Raw genomic sequence first — 19,566 nt, 5'->3', positions numbered from 1 at the left:
CACTAAGTTGACATGACTTTCCATTTAAAACAGGAACAAGCCGAGTCGATGGCCCTCTTGTCTGGGGGGGAGTCCCTCAACTGCTCAATTCCAGTTGTTAGTACCATCTTCTTGATGAACCACCCTGGAAGATGGAGACGGTCAGGATGAACTATGGAATACTGTCACTTGATAAACCGTTTAAGCAAACCTACATACCGTATCCCCTGAAGTGTGCACCTCCCAAATATATTCTCTTTGACTCCACATGGCCTCACCAGTATTGGCAAAGATCAGCAATACAGGAAAGAATCTCGTTATTAGTGACATTAAATCTACCAGGAACCAATAAGAAGTCGGTGACCTAGAATTGTGTCCATGGCCTCATTAAAGTCTTCCAGGGTCTCCTCTGCCTCGGGGCTGATGTTATTCAGCTGCAGGTTCAGGTTCACTTCATAGGTGTTGATCAGAAGCTCCCTGTGGTCCTTCATGAGGAGAAACAGGTCACTTGATTTCAGCAGGGAGTGTGACGTGTCCCGAGCGTCGTGAACCTCCAGGTACCTTCTACCTTCCTGGACTAGTTGGTGTCAGTGTGTGCTACATACCCCTCTACTGCAGCAGCTCAGCTGAAGGTTCCTCTCGTTGGTTTCAGCTCGTCCAGGTCTGTTTCTTTCCTGATCTACTGCCACAGGCCCTGCATGCATTGTCACGTACGGGGTGAGATCTCTGTGGCGATGGGCAGTGGATGGTAGGTGGGACTTGGCTCCCAGGTGTGTGGAGGGCTCCACTTCCTGGTCTGGGTGGGGCCTTGGCGTACGAGCACCAGGGGCTTGTCAGGATGGTCATTTTTCTTCTCTTTACTATAGTTATACAATATAAGTTCCTGAATGTTTGCTTATTCTTCGATTGTTAAAATAATCAAGCCTCGTTTCCGCTGCGCAGGATGTGCCGGTTCGTTTTCGTCTTTCCAGTGACAAAAGTTATGGACAGTAATGAAGGTACCTGAGCCAACCGTTACCCTTTTTGGTAACTCCTCTTTTGACATACCGAGCACATCGGTAGGGTTCCATAAGGAGGAGCTACAACCAAGCTGTCTGCTGATTGGCCGTGACGATCACCACCCTCGACAAGCTGCAATATTTAAATAGCTAATCGGCGCTATAAACCCTCGGATCACAACAAATGTGTTCCATGCTGGTCAAACATTTACTGTCGCGTAATGATGTCACATAACTGTATGGTCAGGTGGCCGTTCACAAGTCTGCCTACATTTTAACCATACCCTCCTCAGTGGAACTACACAACAGATCTGGGTCTGGGTGCACTTTGCCATACTGTACCGTATCGTACCGTACCACACCTTATTGTACCGTACTGTATCATACTGTACTGCACCGTACCATATAGTACCGTACTGTATCATACCGTACCGTACCATGCTGTATCGTGCTGTATCGTACCATACCATACCATATAGTACCGTACTGTACCGTATCGTAACGTACTGTATCGTACCATACCGTACCACACCTTATTGTACCGTACTGTATCATACTGTACTGCACCGTACCATATAGTACCGTACTGTATCATACCGTACCGTACCATGCTGTATCGTGCTGTATCGTACCATACCATACCATATAGTACCGTACCGTACCGTATCGTACCGTATCGTACCGTACCACACCTTATTGTACCGTACTGTATCATACTGTACTGCACCGTACCATATAGTACCGTACTGTATCATACCGTACCGTACCATGCTGTATCGTACCATACCATACCATATAGTACCGTACTGTACCGTATCGTAACGTACTGTATCGTACCATACCGTACCACACCTTATTGTACCGTACCATATAGTACCGTACTGGATAGTACCGTACTGCATCATGCTGTATTGTACCATACCATATCGTACCGTACTGTATAGTACCGTACTGTATCATGCTGTATTGTACCATACCATATCGTACCGTACTGCACTGTACCAAAATATGGCTTTAGAAACCCAGAAGCACAACAATGGACATCGTGGTAATTTGTACATGGTGTACTTTCTGTCCACGCTGCTGTTTGAGCAGAGAAGATGTTTCCTCTGCTGTCTGGTTGTGGGGTTACAAGAAGGTGGATGAAATGGCAGCATGTTCCTCTCAAACCAAACCCCACCATGTTTACTGACAGCAGTCAGTCAGCTTCTGCTCTTTATAGGAACTTTATATGAAAGTCCAGTTTCACTCAGACGAAGGCGACCGTCCTGTTTTCAGTCTCATTTTAAACAATATCTACTCCATTTATTCTGAATTCTGTCGTCATCATTTGATGCTTTGGATTGCTCAGGGTTTATTAACAGCTGTCAGATTAGAGAACTGCATTTCTATGACGAATGAAGAATAATGAATAAGTAGAATCCATCTGATAAACAAACAGCTGAGAAAAAGCAGATGAAGTTGGTTAGTTGGTTTTCTCAGGAACTGAAGTTTCAGACTTTGACACTGACCTCCAACATCTTCGTCCGACTGGACTTTACAATAACTCACCACCACCCAGTGCTTCGTGGAATATTAATTACAGATTGTATTTCAATACAAAAAATACATTCAGACGTGAAACCATGAAATCCTATTTAGAGTCCAAAGGACAGCAGAGGTCTTCTGTGCTGATCAGAAAGGAGTGGCAGAATGAATAAAGCACTCAAACACTAATGAGCTGGAGACGCCACAGAGAAGGAACTTCCTCTTCTGACTTGGAATCAGGAAGCTTGAAAACTTCTTCAACCAGCGACTCTGTTTCTTTTCACTTTGTGACGACTCACTGGAGAGATCTAACTGCAGCTGATCGGCTGGAGGACAAAGGATCGGTGAGACACTTGGTCACTTTTTAACACCGTGGACACTTTGACTTTAGATGTTTGTCAGAATGTTTCTATGTGATTCACAAAGACTAAATAGATTGAATATTGTTTTGAATACTTGTGAAGAACATGAGCGAAGCAGTGTTTCAGGTCAGCATTAGTCAAACATAGCGTGATATTTCAGAGTAAACAGGATTGTGTATTTGGAGGACGGGACTGGGTGTCTTATTATTGTCTCTCCATGTGTCTTCACCATGTTGACTGTGTGACTCTGCAGGTTCCAGTCAACATGTTTCTTCTCCTCAGTCTTTCCTTCCTCCCAGGTGAGCTCTCTGTCTCCGTCATTTAACAGCTCTCCTCCTTACGTTCAAGGTTTTAAATAGAGCTTTCAGAATTGTAAATTGAGCTCATCAATTGTTTGTTTTTCCAGCAGTTTTGGTTCATTGTAGTGATAAACCTGTGAACCTCTTCATCACTGCACCGAGGGAGCTGGAAGCAGTGGTTGGATCCTGTTTGATTATCCCGTGTAGCTTCAGAGCTTCTCCTGCTGCTGGAAAGACGTTTGACATAAACAGAAGTATATTTGCAGTGTGGATTAAAGATGGATCACATTTTAAGGATCATCCAGAGAAAATAGTTTTCAACAGCAGTAATGCAGTTAACTACCCTGATATCAGCCTCATTGGAAACCTGACAGAAAGAAACTGCACCTCAAAGTTTGATGGATTGAAGAAACCTTTCAGAACCACAAAGTTCTTCTTTAGAATTGAGAATGAATCATTCAAGGCAACAGATACTTCAAATCCTGTTAATATTACACTGAAAGGTAAGACTGCTTCATTTATATACTTTCAAAATGAACATGATTTTCCTGGATAAAGTGAAACATTAATGTGAATTTAACTCAGGTTTTTATTAATCAATCAATCAATCACATTGTTACTGAAGCTGTTGCTCTCTTTTCTTTTTACTTTAGTGTCCTACAGAGACAGGAAACTAACATCTGCACTGTTGTAATGAACATAAAACTGTCAACAACCTGCATATCATCATAGTTATGGACTGAAAAGAGCTTTCTGTGGATTTATTCAATGTTTCAAGTAGTTGTTCTGGTTTATCCATTCACCTGAAGCCTCAAAGAATCACTTTTAGTGACTAGAAGAACTGGTACAAACTGTCTTGTAGCTTTAAGTGTAAAATGTGTGTTTGATGTGAAACTGCAGCTTCTCCTCGGAAGCCGAGAATCCAAGTCTCAGGTGAGCGGAAGGAGGAGAAGTCAGTCACTATAACCTGCTCAGCTGCCACTCCCTGTCCACAATCCCCTCCTCGACTCTCCTGGAGCCTCCGACCAGACGCTCACAGCCAAACGAAGAGACACAGCGATGGAACCTTCAGCACTGAAATCCAGGAGAACATCACTCTGTCAGACCAACATGATGGATTGAAGATCAGCTGCTCTGCTGTGTATCCTGCTGCTGGAGGAGAACCTGAGAAAACATCTGAGGGAACGTTTACTCTCAGTGTTTCATGTCAGTGATCCTGTCAGCACATCACAGTTCACATGTTTCTGATGAATAAAGTTAAGATGAGTCTTATTTTCCCCTCAGATGCTCCTAAAGACACGAGGGTCTCCATCAGTCCATCAGGTGACCTGGTGACCCTGACCTGCTCCAGCAGAGCCAAACCTGCCGTCAGGAGCTTCACCTGGTTCAGGACCAGCGACCGTGGACCAATCAGAGTGTCTGAAGGAGGCGTTTCCACCTTCAATGTGACCGACCGAACAGATGCAGAAGGTTTTTACTGCGTGGCTAAAAATGCTCTTGGTAATCAGACGTCACCGAGGATTCTAGGGAACGAAGGTAAATGTGCTGTTTTTCTTATTCTTATACAAATATATATTTACATTGGTATATATTTTATGTGTTGTTGATTATTTATTTCAGGGTTCTGAAACTTTTATGACCAAAAGAGTCGCTTCTACAACTTTTCATCAAATAATCTTTGTTTGGAGCTGCAATTTTTAAAATTTCAAAACAAAGTCTTGATGTCATAACTACTATTGAGAACATCAGACTAATTATTTTTTTATTTATGGTTTCTTTAGTTTTTTAAAGGCATTTAAAAAATATATATTTTCGATTTTAAATGACTTTGACTTTTAGAAATCAGTAATTTAGTTTAAAAATGATTGCTTTTCCTTTTTTGTACTGATTTGAGGAATTTTAACAATAAATTCATTTTTAATTATTAAAGCAATTTCAGCCCATTTGACGAGAATAACGACTTTGTTGTGATCGAGCGTCCAGAGCGCCGCCTAAAAGGAGAAACTCAACAGTTAAATAGTTTCGGATGGACTCGCAATGATCCGTGTTACTCAGATTGTTTTATGGTTTATGAAGAATAAACTTACAGTCTTGATCCTTCAATATTTTAATACTTTAATAGATGTATTTAATACTTAGTTATAGAGTAGAAATGCTTCCTTTTTAAATGTTCCCCGTCTATATTTGTTGTATCAGCATCATATGAAACCTGAGAATTATCCTGCTGTATGTCAGCCCACCTTTTAAAGACACAAACTTCTTCTTTAGAATTGAGAATAAATCGTTCAGATTAACAGTTAGTTCTGATTCTCTGCTTATGAAGCTGCAAGGTGACGTTTTCATCTGAACTGTTAGAGAGTGAACATGAGGTTTCCTTCACTCCAGATTAAACCGAGTGTCTCTGGCGGGATTATCAGGGAGGCTGAAGCAGTTTGTGATCACATTGTTTTTACTTTACGAGGTTTTTTGTAGTAGAGATGATCTTTCCACTAACTTTCAGGGCTTTAGGGTTACGTTATGGCAGTAATGAGGCTTTCTTTGGTTTTTCACCGAAGCTCAGCAACATGAGAGAAGTTATGAAAAGTTATTGACACATTTTTATAGATTCTTCACTTTATTTATTTTTTTTAAAGATATTTTATTAAACAAATAAATTATTGGAACCAAACATAAACGTGCCCCGTTTTACACACACAGCGCACGGTGAACAACAATCCTCCCAGGGTGAACAACAATCCTCCCAGGGTGACAAATAAAATCATAAAATTAAATGAATAAATATGAAGAAGAATAAGATATTCTTTCACTTTGCATTACTCTTGAATCCTGCAGACGAAGTCAACGATTGTGTAACAAACAGAAAACTATCAGTACTGAGATCCGGCGTCTCTCTGCAGGTGGTCAGATGTTTGTACTCATAATACTGATGATCCTGCAAATAGTCGCTCTCTACAGTACAATCGTCCTCTTTGAGTGGTGAGACAAACTTTTACATCTCAGGACAATTTGATCTTTATGAAATGTTTCTGTTCATCATATCCTTTGTCTTTCCTTCCAGCTGGTTCAGACGCAGATTCGGCTGCAAACGAGTGAAGGTAAAGGTTCTCACTGGTCCAATACTTTCAATAACTCTTAAACTTACTCTATTACTGATGTAAAGGAGTAACGTAGAGTGTCCAGATGTCATCGTTCGTCTGAATACATCCACTTTTCACGGCCAGTCGATGAAGCAGGGGTGTCAAACATCAGGCCCGTGGGACCAAACTGGTCCAGAAGAGGCTCCAATCTGGACAAACCACCAAGGAAGTGGTAGAAATGTAAAAGAAAACATCGATTGTTAACAGATTATTTACTAGAAGACACAACACAACACTGAGCCCTGAACATGTATAATGAATAACAGAGGTAGAAGAAGCTTATTTGGACCTTTTCACTGTATTTTACACCAGAAAGTTTCATTAAAATCGGCTTTATGTTGAGATTTCAGTCCTTTTCAGTGAGAATTCTTTGTTTTACGCCACAACAAAGAAGAGAAGAATTGCTGCCGTGATGTTTTTACTTATTAAAGATGACGTGTTTTTCTTCTGCATTATGTCGTCTGGTCATTCTGACTAAGATCTAACAACTCCTTGTCCCAGAGAAACGAACAGGAGATTCACAGACGAGGCAGAATCAGAGGAATTTAGGGACGGTTTGAGACTTTCTGTCTTATCACAGACAAAAATAATGTTCTGACCACTCCAACGAGCTCTCCGATCAGCTGGTATTTGTGACTTCGGCTCCTTACTGCAAGATTTTATTAAATACTTTTCGAATCTTTCTCTGAACTTGAGGTTTTTACTAGAAATTGTCCCGACCAAATGTAAACGTGATTCCATCATTATTTCACTCCAGATGAACTGAAAGGTGTTTGACGCCCCTGGATTAAAGGGTTAACTGAGCGGCGAGCGTCTCCTCCCTTCAGGGGGTCGATGTGTCATATTTGCAGCAGATCAGTGTGACTGCTGAAGCCCTGAAGGCTCTCGGTGCGGTTTGGTTTCCACACAGGACCCAGCAGAAGCAGACTACGTCAACACGGTGAACCAGAGTCCAGCATCACGAGCCACAAGCAGAAGACCAAGACGCTAAATCATCATCAGCCGCCGGCTTCATCGTCTCTCATCATCGCTGTAGTGAAATCTCTTGTTTTGGAGGATCTCAGCATGAAGCAGGCCTGTATACTATATGTCAACTGGAGCATTTCAGCTCGTTTAATCTCCAGTCATTGTTTTTCTTTCTTTTTCTTTTACAGCGTTTTTATTTGAGCTGCTTTTATGAGCTTTGCATTGGAAGTAATGAGCTTGGAAATGACGACAACAGAAAACTGTTTTTAATTGTTCTATTAATGTTTTACAGACACGTCCTGCAGTACATGGAGGTCAAAGTTATACCAGCCAGTCATACTAGATGTTTAAACAGTTTCTCTCACATATTTTGGGACAAATACAATAACTTCCTTTTTAGTTCAGAAGCAGAAAATTACAAGTCAAGTTGATCAGTATCATCTGTTTTCATAAATAAAGTGATTATGTTTTCACATTAACAATGGAAATGAATGTATTATTTCTGAATACTTTCCTCTGGAGCAGTGATTCCTGACCAGGGGGGGTCGTGAAGCCGGCTTGAGTATCATAGTTTTTTATATTTAAAAAGTGGTATTAAATGGCAGTGCGTCGGGTGGAGAGCAGAAGCTGAATTGGTCAAAACAAAAGAAGGGATGTACCAAACTGGTTACACAGAATATGACGTCATCGAAGTGGACAATGTTAGAGCTGAATGTCTTTGGTGGTGAAAAACTGCAAGCTGAACCACCAAACACCCCGACGTGGGGTAGAAACCCAAGTTAAGAGTTTTTCCTCAGAGAAAAGGAACTCATCGTTATGGAATATAACGGAGAAACTATATTTCACATGTAGAGTTTTAGGAAGTTTCTTTAAGCCTTTTGTGACGGGACGGGGTGTGATGTGTCGTCTAGGTGTACAGTGGTAAAAATGTAGGTTCCTCAAGAAACATGTATGAGCCCCAACACAGAACCCTGTGGAACTCCACTTCGTCTGAATGAAGTTATTATTATTGTTATTATTATTGTTATTGCTACTACATCACTGTTATTGTCAACAACAATAGAGCACAGTTGTTTTATTCAAATATTTTATTGTATTTAGGTGAAAAGAAAAGTTTGAATGAATCCAAAGTTCCGGAACAGCTCCACAGAAATAAACTCAGGTGGAATTGCCAGGCTCTTATGTTGAAGGTCCTTCCTGTGCTGTGTTGTTGTGGTTTCCTCTGACTTCACGGCTTCATTGAACATGTCGGCGTCTCTCAGAATGATTCGACCGGCGGTCGGAGGGCTCCGTGCGGCCGGTCGCAGCTCGCTGCTGCGGGGGAGAGACCCGCGGCGGTGTCCGGGGGTCGGGCGCTGGAGGTCGGACACGCTCTCAGGTACGGACCGCTGCCTCCGGAGCTCCGGCGCCGCGAGTCCGCTCCGTCCCCGGGGATCAGCCCGCAGGTTACACCGGGGACTGCTGCAGGGGAACCGGCGGCAGGGAGAACCGGCTGCAGACAGAACCGGCTCCAGACAGCCGGATATAGAGAATTCGTGTGTGAAACTTTATGCACAGACCGGAAGTTTCCCACTTTATGAGCCTCATGAACTTTAACCTGCACTTTTATATTGAAGTCTGGAGCGTCAAGCTGGAGGAGACACAGGAAGTTTTAGAAACTGGATCTTAGATCTAAAGCGACCTGGAGGAACAGAGACTGGAAGATTGATCCAAACTGCTTAAAGTCTCAGGCTGGTCCTGGTCTTGGTCCCTTAATGGTTCATATTGTTTAAAATCCGCTTCTTAAAGGTTCTCCAGCAGTACTACTCGTCCCCATACCTGGACTGACGTCCCAGAAGTGAAGACAGTCTGTCCTCTCTCTCCCTGGCTTGTTTCAGGTTTTAAAAAGTGTGTTGCTCCAAGCAGCCAATCAGAGATCAAACCCTGTATAGTGTCATCGGGGGTTCAGCCAATCCCAATCAAGGTAGGCCCTCCCTTTGACTCCTCCCACAATTAGGCAGCTCTGCTCTGGCACATGGCACCACGAGAGGAAGTACTTCCTCCTCTTCCCAAGATGGGCATGTGTGGGCGGAGCCAGTCCAGCTCACACAGACACAGCAGATTCTGAATGCAGCTCCTATGATCCAATATTCAAATGAGGAAAATCAAGGAGGAGCTAGAAACTTAGAATACTGAAGGTTTCTGGAGCGACCAGACCAGGAGGAGGAGGAGGAGGAGGAGGAGGAGGAGAACAGGAGGAGGAGGAGGAGGAGAACAGGAGGAGGAGGAGGAGGAGAACAGGAGGAGGAGGAGGAGAACAGGAGGAGGAGGAGGAGACCAGGAGGAGGAGGAGGACAGGAGGAGGAGGAGGAGGAGGAGGAGGAGAACAGGAGGAGGATGAGAACAGGAGGAGGAGGAGGAGAACAGGAGGAGGTGGAGGAGGAGGAGGAGGAGAACAGGAGGAGGTGGAGAACAGGAGGAGGAGGAGGAGGAGGAGGTGAACAGGAGGAGGAGGAGGAGGAGGAGGAGGAGGAGGAGGAGGAGGAGGAGGAGCTAGAAACTTAGAATACTGAAGGTTTCTGGACCAGCATGTGAAAGTGTTGAAAAGCTGAATAATATGAGCCTATAAAATCTTGCGGGGCTCCGGTCTGGGTCTGTTTGTTCATTTGTTTATTTTTCAGTTACCAAATAGAAAAAACATTAAACTTAAAGAAAAGATGCTTTGTACCAGATTCCCTCTGCACCCTGACCAGGAACACAACATTATAATACAGATTACAAATAAAACAGTAAAAACGAGGAACATTAGAAATAATCATACTAAATGATCACCTGTTTTTATAAGATTCACACAGAATACTAAAAATGTTTTGTACTACATTATACAAACGCAGCGAGCAGCATCACAACAGTACAATGAACATTATAAACATGACCGACAGTAAAATGAGTCCAGAGTTTAATAGCTTTAAATGAAAAGGCTGTTCGAAGGTGGAGGATGTTTTGGGGGGGGGGGGGGGGGGGGGCACTTCCTGTGAGCGGTGGAGCAGAATGTTCTGGTTGTTTGTTCAGAGTAAAGTTTGATTCATTTGTTTAGTGGTGGTGGAGCGGCATTATGAACAGTTCTGAAGACGGTTCTTTAATTAGTATATAGAATTAAACTGTCCAATGACTCGGCCTCTTGGTGTGGCGATCCCCTGGGTTGGTCTGGACTTTGTCCCGGGTTAGGACGGTCTCGTCCTGTTAATGAATCTTCCTTTGCTTCTGTTCTCCTCAGGAGAAAACCTCAGACCACTAGAGGGCGTCAGAGTCCTGGACTTGACAAGGTGAGATGAGTTTGTGTGATAACGGTGATAACAAGTGATTTATTTTAATGTTGTTGTTGTTTATTTATTTATTTTAATGCTGAACTCTTCCCGTCAGGATCGGTTAAGTTAAAGAATAAAGTGTTTTCAGGGTTCTGGCTGGTCCCTTCACCACCATGATCCTGGGAGATCTGGGAGCCGAGGTCATCAAGGTGGAGAAACCAGGTCAGGAATCAAACCTTCACTCTGTCACTCAGACCAGCTCAGGACTGAGCGTGTGTGTGTGTGTGTGTGTGTGTGTGTGTGTGTGTGTGTGTGTGTTGTCGAGCAGGTACAGGTGATGACACCCGGGCCTGGGGTCCTCCCTTTGAGGGCTCAGAGAGCGCTTACTTCCTCAGCATCAACCGTAACAAGAAGGTCAGCAGGGGAAACACACACACACACACACACACACACACACACACACACACACACACACACACACACACACACACACACACACACACACACACACACACACACAGATTAGGAGATTTAATCAGCTGAATCCAGAAATGTTTATAAAAGCGTGGATTTATCATTGTTGTTGTTGTTGTTGTTGTTGTTGTTGTTTCCCAGACGAGCCGAGGTGGTTGTAAAGTCGACCACCAGAGAAGCACATTCCTGGAGCAGAACAGTATGAATTGCATTTCCCCCTCCGGGCCGAGGGGGGAGGGGGGGGGGGGGGGGGTAATGAAACCCTCCTGCTGATCTGCTGCAGGCTCAGGCTCCGTCATGATGACGGCTAACAAGCACCGATCTTTACATCGAGCTGGATCTCCGCCATAGCGGCAAAAATAACTCGGCCTGTGACCATAACACATTTTGCTGGACGATAAATTGTCCCAGACATTATTGCGATGAACGATAATACTGCCGTTTTGTTACCATTTTTCCACTAATATATTAATAACTCGTTTTTCACTATGTTGCTGTGAGCTCTGGAGTTACGTGATGCACCTGAACGCATCACCCAGGATCAGCAGCATGAAGCTCGTTAACCCTTAAAAAGCCGAGTCGTCCTTTCAAAGCAAGTAAAGAAAAAACAAGTAGCGGCTCGTCGTCCAGAAAGTACTGTAACCATACCATGAAGTATTAATGGTGAGACAGAGTCTGAGGTAGAGCTGCTGTCTTCTACTTGTTTTTGTCGTGATGCTTCACATGTTGATGACGTAGGTGGCGGAGCCACTCTGGGGGCTGCGGTTGCCAGATCGGCTGTTTTCCCTCGAGATGTTAAGGCCCGTTTACAGTGAGTCTTACTGGGTTTTCACTGGAAGGGTCAGGAATCTGGCAACTCTCTGAAACAATGGTGAGCTGTGAGAGCCGCTCACTAACGCCAGAGTGAGAGCCGCTCACTAGCGCCAGAGTGAGAGCCGCTCACTAACGCCAGAGTGAGAGCCGCTCACTAGTGCCAGAGTGAGAGCCGCTCACTAACACCAGAGTGAGCGCCGCTCACTAACGCCAGAGTGAGCGCCGCTCACAGTGACGTCTCTGGTGAAGGAAACATTCTCCAGCCTGGAAAACTGATCCAGCTCATTTTTAATTATGGTGCAGTTAATTGATTTATTGATTATCGGGACAGGCCTAGAAAGATGGTCAATAATCTGTTAGAGGAGGAAGGTGCTCTATAATCTGGATGTTAGAGGAGGAAGGTGCTCTATAATCTGGATGTTAGAGGAGGAAGGTGCTCTATAATCTGGATGTTAGAGGAGGAAGGTGCTCTATAATCTGGATGTTAGAGGAGAAAGAGCCTCTATAATCTGGATGTTAGAGGAGGAAGATGCTTTATAATCTGGATGTTGGAGGAGGAAGATGCTCTATAATTTGTTATATGAGGAAGATGCTCTATAATATGTTAGAGGAGGACGGTGCTCTATAATCTGGATGTTAATGGAGGGATATGCTCTATAATCTGGATGTTGGAGAAGGGAGATGCTCTATACTCTGGATGTTAATGGAGGAAGATGCTCTATAATATGTTAGATGAGGAAGATGCTCTATAATCTGTTAGAGGAAGACGCTCTATAATCTGGTTGTTAATGGAGGAATATGCTCTATAATCTGGATGTTGGAGAAGGAAGATGCTCTATAATCTGTTAGATGAGGAAGATGCTCTATAATCTGTTAGAGGGGGAGATGCTCTATAACCTGTTAGATGAGGAAGATGCTCTATAATCTGTTAGATGAGGAAGATTCTCTATAATCTGTTAGATGAGGAAGATGCTCTATGATATGTTAGAGGAGGAAGATGCTCTATAATCTGGATGTTAATGGAGGAAGATGCTCTATAATCTGGATGTTAATGGAGGAAGATGCTCTATAATCTGGATGTTGGAGAAGGAAGATGCTCTATACCTCGATGAAGAGCACTCACTCTGACACAAACACAGATATAAACCAACGACCCAGTCGGGGGTAAAAACAACGATTCCAATACCAAGGTCAACTTTATAATCCCAGAGAGCCTATTTATAATCCCGCCAATACACACAGTACACAGCCTGGTTCTATGTTTTACTGAGTGACGGCACCAGCGGACAAAGAGTTTCAGTAAGAAGAGCTTCAGTACAACAATTAAACCTCATGAAAGTGTAACGGAGGTGAAGACACGGTGCTCGGTTCTGATTAAACCCGGTCGTGTTGCACAACGTTCTGTTTGTCCTCATGATGTGAAACACGACTGACCGATGCTTATAAAGACAACGCCTCTGTGAAAACCCTGTTCTGCTCCTCACATCTGTGGAAAAGCAGTGAAGCATCATGGTTTGGTTGTGTTTCCTCAGAGTGTCGCCGTCGACCTGAAGCATCCCAGAGGAGCCCAGACCGTCCAGCAGGTAGGCAGAGCTCCCTTCAGCCCTACACTGTATGGAGGAGCAGCTGGGATGTAGGGATGCGGTTGATGTAGTTTGCATGTTGGGCCACTAGTGGGAGATGGAGCCTTTTTTTTTTAAAAAAAGTTTTTTTTTTTTTTTTTTAGCATTTCCTTGCAGACAGATTGTGGGAGTGTTTTCAAAAAGTTTCCCCCTTTTTCATACAGACAGAGCATTTTCAAAAAGTTGCATTTTCCCCCGTTCCCACGGAGATGGAGTCCGAGCGTTTGGGAAAAAGCTGTTTCCTACAAAAACTGCCTTAAATGAGATGAAACTAACTGTGTGTGTGTGTGTGTGTGTGTGTGTGTGTGTGTGTGTGTGTGTGTGTGTGTGTGTGTCAGCTGGCAGCAGTGTGTGACGTGCTGCTGGAGAACTTTGTTCCCGGGAAGCTGCAGGATCTGGGTTTGGGCTTCGAGCAGCTGAGCAGACTGAACCCTCGTCTCGTCTTCTGCTCCATCTCAGGTACTCGGGTCTCCAGGTTGTCGCGTCGCTCAGATCTTTATGTCTTCTTACCTCCTGTTGATGGTTTGAGGGGATTTTGGAACGTCTCTCACGTCTCATATTTAACTTTTATTGTGTAAATCTCCCTGATTTATGCCGGAGTGGTAAAATCTGTATTGATCCACCTGGAATCAGACTTGATTCCAGTTTAGATCCTCGGCCAGAAACAAAGTTCATCTTTTACCGGATTTATGTTTTCTTTTCTTTTTTTTTTTTTAAGTCCAAGTGCTTAAAAAATGTGAAGCTGCTCATTACGGTCTGAGAAGTCCTCTCTTTCATATCCCACTAAACTACATGCAGATGTTTTCATTCAGTTGCGCAATCCCTCCTTCTTCCTGCAATTCCTCGTCTGGGCCACTAGATGGAGACGTATTCCACAGTAAGGCCTCGTGAGGATTTATTGTCTTCCCTCCGCCTCTTGATGGCTTTATGAAGGTGTGGACGGAGGACTGCTACCTCTGTTTTTACTGTGAGGCCTCTGATCTGCCCTGAGGTGTGTTTTTATGGGCTTCGGAGCAGAGAAGCCTCCTGTCGTGTGATTGGAGTAGAAGAACTCCGACTTTAAATACTTTCATGCAACTGAACATGTTTTCTAAACGACTCTTCAGGTTCTGGCAGAACGTTGAACTGAATCCATGAGGAATGAGATGGTTTTTACTCCCAAATATAAATACTCAAACGTATGCCATTTTAATTAAAGAGTTTCACAGGAACCACTGATGCTTCCTTTAGAACCTCCTTTAGCCTAGGAACCACTGATGGTTCCTTTAGAACCTCCTTTAGCCTAGGAACCACTGATGCTTCCTTTAGAACCTCCTTTAGCCTAGGAAACACTGATGGTTCCTTTAGAACCTCCTTTAGCCTAGGAACCACTGATGCTTCCTTTAGAACCTCCTTTAACCTAGGAACCACTGATGCTTCCTTTAGAACCTCCTTTAGCCTAGGAAACACTGATGGTTCCTTTAGAACCTCCTTTAGCCTAGGAACCACTGATGCTTCCTTTAGAACCTCCTTTAGCCTAGGAACCACTGATGCTTCCTTTACCAAAGGAGACCAGCTCATGTTCCCCCACAATTCCTTGCGGCGACATTTAAAGGAACCTGCTCATCGGAGCGTTCAGGGAAACTCAGGATGACTGAAAAAGGAGCAGATCATGTAACATACCAAAGCAATAATCTGCCTAGAACCACTTGAGATCATCTAGAACCCAGATCCCAACCAGGAATGTTCTGGATGTTGTAGAACCGAACACAGTAAAGTGAGAGAAATCACCTTTTCTGGTCCATTTTCAGAAATTTATATTTGTTTCACCACGACAGACGTCACTGACCTTCACCACCGTCGGATTATTATTCCGTCACCTAGTTAGTGGAAGTGTGGTCGAATTGTCAAAACAACGTGATCGCCTTTCCTTAACTCCTTTAGGAAGCCTCCTAACACCTTTCCTTATCTCCTTTAGGAATCCTCCTAACTCCTTTCCTAACTCCTTTAGGAAGCCTCCTAACACCTTTCCTTATCTCCTTTAGGAATCCTCCTAACTCCTTTCCTAACTCCTTTAGGAAGCCTCCTAACACCTTTCCTTATCTCCTTTAGGAAGCCTCCTAACACCTTTCCTTAACTCCTTTAGGAAGCCTCCTAACACCTTTAGGAAGCCTCCTAACACCTTTCACTAACTCCTTTAGGAAGCCTCCTAACTCCTTTCCTAACTCCTTTCCTAACTCCTTTAGGAAGCCTCCTAACACCTTTCCTAACACCTTTAGGAAGCCTCCTAACTCCTTTCCTAACACCTTTAGGAAGCCTCCTAACACCTTTCCTAACACCTTTAGGAAGCCTCCTAACACCTTTCCTAACTCCTTTAGGAAGCCTCCTAACTCCTTTCCTAACTCCTTTAGGAAGCCTCCTAACACCTTTCCTAACTCCTTTAGGAAGCCTCCTAACTCCTTTCCTAACTCCTTTAGGAAGCCTCCTAACTCCTTTCCTAACACCTTTAGGAAGCCTCCTAACACCTTTCCTTAACTCCTTTAGGAAGCCTCCTAACACCTTTCCTTATCTCCTTTAGGAAGCCTCCTAACACCTTTCCTTAACTCCTTTAGGAAGCCTCCTAACACCTTCCTATATGTCGCTGTTGTTTGTGGCTACACATTAGCCATGAGCTAACTAGCCTAGCCACCGTAGGCTAAAGGGGCGGGGCGTTTTCCAGGAGGTTTGATCTCTAAATTGAACGTGAACCAAGTAAAAGTGTGTAAAGTGTGTAAAGTGTGTAAAGTGTGTAAAGTGTGGGTTCCCCTCCCTAGTGAAGCGAGTCCTGGACGATCCCGAAGTGAAAGGCCTCTAACTCAGTGTCGTTGCAAACCACAAGTGGCCTGAATAAAGTGGATCGGTTACCGGGCTTCCCACTGGAAATCACTTTGTACCACATGAAGGTGGACTTCATCACGCTACTGCAGTTTTTTTCCTCAGTCCAACTGGGAAAGAAGGAGATGCAGGTTCTGACGGGTTCTGACGGGTTCTGAAGTTGTTATCGGTGTCAAATGTTATATCCTGACGTGATTAAAGGGAAAAAATAGAATGTAGGGATTCATATAAAAGATTGTTTTTTAATCTAAGTAACAAAGATGAGTCCCCCCCGTGTTAAAGTAGAGCTGATTATACCCACATGGTTACATGGATGTGGGACAAACATGAGAGGACCGAGGACTGAACCCTGAGGTACACCACAAAGTCAGAAAACTGCACTTCCCAGCCCAACAAGAAAGGCCGTGGCCCCCGTCTGATCTCTGATTGGTCAAATCATTTCAGTGGAGCCAAACTGTGGCGGACACACCCACTGTCACAAACACACAAACGTAGAAACTTTAAAATGAAATAAAAACAAATGCACGTTTCACAGCTCTTATTATTATTATTATTATTTTTATTATTATTATTATTATTATTATTTTTATTATTATTATTATTATTATTATTATTATTATTATTATTATTATTTTTATTATTATTATTATTATTATTTTTATTATTATTATTATTATTATTATTATTATTATTATTATTATTATTATTATTTTTATTATTATTATTATTATTATTATTATTTCCTGCTTCACTTCTCTAGAGTGGGAATATGAATCAGGGCAGTGGGAGAATAGAGGTTATAGATTATTAGTGGGGTTAGAAAACTAAATATTGTGGAGTATTCTGTAAAAGTAGAACTTGTTAAATCAAATATTTACTGAAATGAAGTTACCTTATACCAAGTTTCATGATACTGTCGCAGCATAACGTATCGCCTGTTTTCAGTGTAAGAGCACACTGACAGGAAGAATAGAGGAAGAAGTGACTCACTACTGCCCCCGATGTACAAATGTTTCGAGTGAAAATACACCGTTTTTACGTTTCCCGCCGTTTCCCGAGGAGTGGAAGCGTTTTGATAAAGTTGTGTTTTCAAAACGTGATATTTTCCCCTCCTTCCTCCAGAACCGCTCGATAATGTTCCTCTGACTCCGACCTCAACCTCCCACTCTCACTGTTAATCCAGGTTCTCATCCAGACCTCACTCAGCGTCGCTAATGACATTCCTGCACACTTCCTGTAGCTTTCAAAATAAAAGCTGGTTGTGAAAAACCTTTTTTAAAGATTTTTTTAAATTTCCCACTTCCCTCTTACTCATGAACACATTTAGTTCTAGTTTCATTTAAAGGATAATTTAAATCTATATATTGGACTGAAATGCAAATTTTTACAGTTTTTTTTTTTTATTAAATTGTTTTCTTTAGGATACGATATTCGAAAAAAGATGTTTATAGTTTTATATGACAAAAAAGGGAACAATCACAGCAAATTCGATTAAATCACATGAAATTGAATCACACATAAGTAATTCTGAATAATAATAATTAAAAATGATAATATAGAAATTGCAGTTACAGCAAATTAAATACATGTTAATTAAATGGAATATAATGGCTATGTCGACTATAACTGTAATAAGTAACTTTAGATTTTTACTGTATGTATTCACATTCTTTTAAAATCTTACGCCACAAGTTTCACCATAACAAAGTGACATTATTCCACCAACAGGAAGTTCAGTCTCAGGTTTACGTTTCGTGTCATTTCAGTAAAATGTCACATTTACACGGCGGTGATTTCACTTCAAATGTTGTCGTATTATCGGCCCTTTTCCATAATTTTGACGTGTAATTTTTATCACCAAAGCTAAGGTTGGTAAAGTACAAAGCTTTACCATGAGAACTTATGGGAGTTATGTTGTCGCACTGTTTATTACTGGAGGGGCTTTAATCTGTATAAAGCATCACTGCTTTTTAATATTTGGGTCCAAGTCTGGATGAGTCATTTGTCCCTTTTTTTTTTATTCTGTTTTTTTTCTTGTTTCTTTTTTAATCTTTTTTTTTTTTTTTTTTTTTTTACATATTTGGAAATAAATAAGTAAATAACCTTTAAAAAAAAAAAAAAAAAAAAAATCATATCAAGGAAAACTTAATTTTCCCAAAGAGATTGTAAAACGTTTGCTGAAATCCTGCTATTTATTTTTTGACGTTCCTCAATATTTATGAAGAATTGTGGATAATTGAATTATTTTTTCTTTATTATTATTTTCATTTCTTTTTTGTCCTTCCCTTCTTCCTCTCTCTGTTCTAGCTTTAGCACAACGCCCACATATTTACCCTCTTCTCCTTTAAATGAAAAAAGAATAATAATAATAATAGAAAAGAACTGCGTTACCCAGGAGGCCTCATTAAGCGGCAGCAGCTGGAGGCAGTGAGCAGATTTATGTTCTGGTTTCATCCCGAGCTGCTCAGATTGATTCACCAAAAACCTGCACTTCCTGTCAGGTTAATGAAAAAAGAAAACAGAAATCCCCCTGGACCTGCTGTTTCCTGAAGATGGATGGTTTCCACAGCGTGGACTGTTTTTAAACGTGTCGGTCAACTTCCGTCTTTTCCTCGATGGTGTTGTTGAGATAGAAAGTCCCATGTTTTGTCCATGAATTCACAAAACAAGTAGAGTTGAACGTCGTCTGCGTATTGGTGAAACTGAATAATGCGTCCATTTTGAAAATGTGTTCCATGTGCTGAGGTTTAGTCCCTGAGAGACGCCACAGGTTTCCATGGAAACCCCGTCTTCGTTCTCCGAAACATCCCAGTGAAGACAAACGCAGAGGAACACAATGACTCACAAACACACAACAGGGTGTTTATCTTCTGGAGAGCAGGAATCACGAGTGAAGGCAGCTCCTATCATCCAATATTCAAATGAGGAAAATCAAGGAGAAGCTGGAAACTTTGACTACTGAAGGTTTGTGGACCGACCAGACGAGGAGGAGGAGGAGGAGGAGGAGGAGGAGAACAGGAGGAGGAGGAGAACAGGAGGAGGAGGAGGAGAACAGGAGGAGGAGGAGGAGGAGGCGGAGGAGGAGAACAGGAGGAGGAGGAGAACAGGAGGAGGAGGAGGAGAACAGGAGGAGGAGGAGGAGGAGGCGGAGGAGGAGAACAGGAGGAGGAGGAGAACAGGAGGAGGAGGAGGAGAACAGGAGGAGGAGGAGGAGGAGGCGGAGGAGGAGGAGGAGGAGAACAGGAGGAG

General features: G+C 42.7%; 2 protein-coding genes across 6 annotated transcripts in view; both read left to right on the top strand.

Annotated features, from left to right (window-relative positions):
* The first annotated feature begins 2,765 nt into the window (after nt 1-2,765).
* Nucleotides 2,766-7,773, top strand: LOC308125789 (B-cell receptor CD22-like). 5 transcript variants are annotated; one of them, XR_013936399.1, is made up of 8 exons: nt 2,766-2,848; nt 3,120-3,165; nt 3,276-3,668; nt 4,066-4,371; nt 4,450-4,701; nt 5,998-6,141; nt 6,224-6,260; nt 7,213-7,753. XR_013936399.1 is itself a non-coding variant. In XM_080489780.1 (8 exons), the coding sequence occupies exons 2-8, from the start codon at nt 3,132-3,134 to the stop codon at nt 7,291-7,293; spliced, it is 1,182 nt and encodes a 393-aa protein (XP_080345906.1). In that variant the 5' UTR covers nt 2,766-2,848; nt 3,120-3,131; the 3' UTR covers nt 7,294-7,753. The 5 variants fall into 5 exon arrangements, 3 of the variants coding, with proteins under 3 accessions (XP_080345906.1, XP_080345905.1, XP_080345904.1); XM_080489780.1 differs by having other exon boundaries at nt 6,063-6,141; XR_013936400.1 differs by having other exon boundaries at nt 2,787-2,848; nt 3,273-3,668; nt 7,213-7,745.
* A 707-nt stretch (nt 7,774-8,480) lies between these two features.
* The window catches only part of sugct (succinyl-CoA:glutarate-CoA transferase), a 90,259-nt gene continuing 79,173 nt past the window's right edge, over nt 8,481-19,566 (top strand). Inside the window, exons 1-6 of the mRNA XM_080489677.1 lie at nt 8,481-8,646; nt 10,525-10,573; nt 10,704-10,777; nt 10,884-10,969; nt 13,375-13,425; nt 13,803-13,923. Coding sequence (XP_080345803.1) covers nt 8,514-8,646; nt 10,525-10,573; nt 10,704-10,777; nt 10,884-10,969; nt 13,375-13,425; nt 13,803-13,923 — 514 coding nt within the window. The 5' untranslated portion in view covers nt 8,481-8,513. The remainder of the gene's footprint in view (nt 8,647-10,524; nt 10,574-10,703; nt 10,778-10,883; nt 10,970-13,374; nt 13,426-13,802; nt 13,924-19,566) is intronic.

The sequence above is a fragment of the Lipophrys pholis genome, assembly GCF_963383615.2.
Source record: "Lipophrys pholis genome assembly, chromosome: 20".
Lineage (NCBI taxonomy): Eukaryota > Metazoa > Chordata > Actinopteri > Blenniiformes > Blenniidae > Lipophrys > Lipophrys pholis.
The sequence above is the reverse complement of the archived record's forward strand: the minus strand, read 5'-3'. Positions and strand labels throughout refer to the sequence as shown.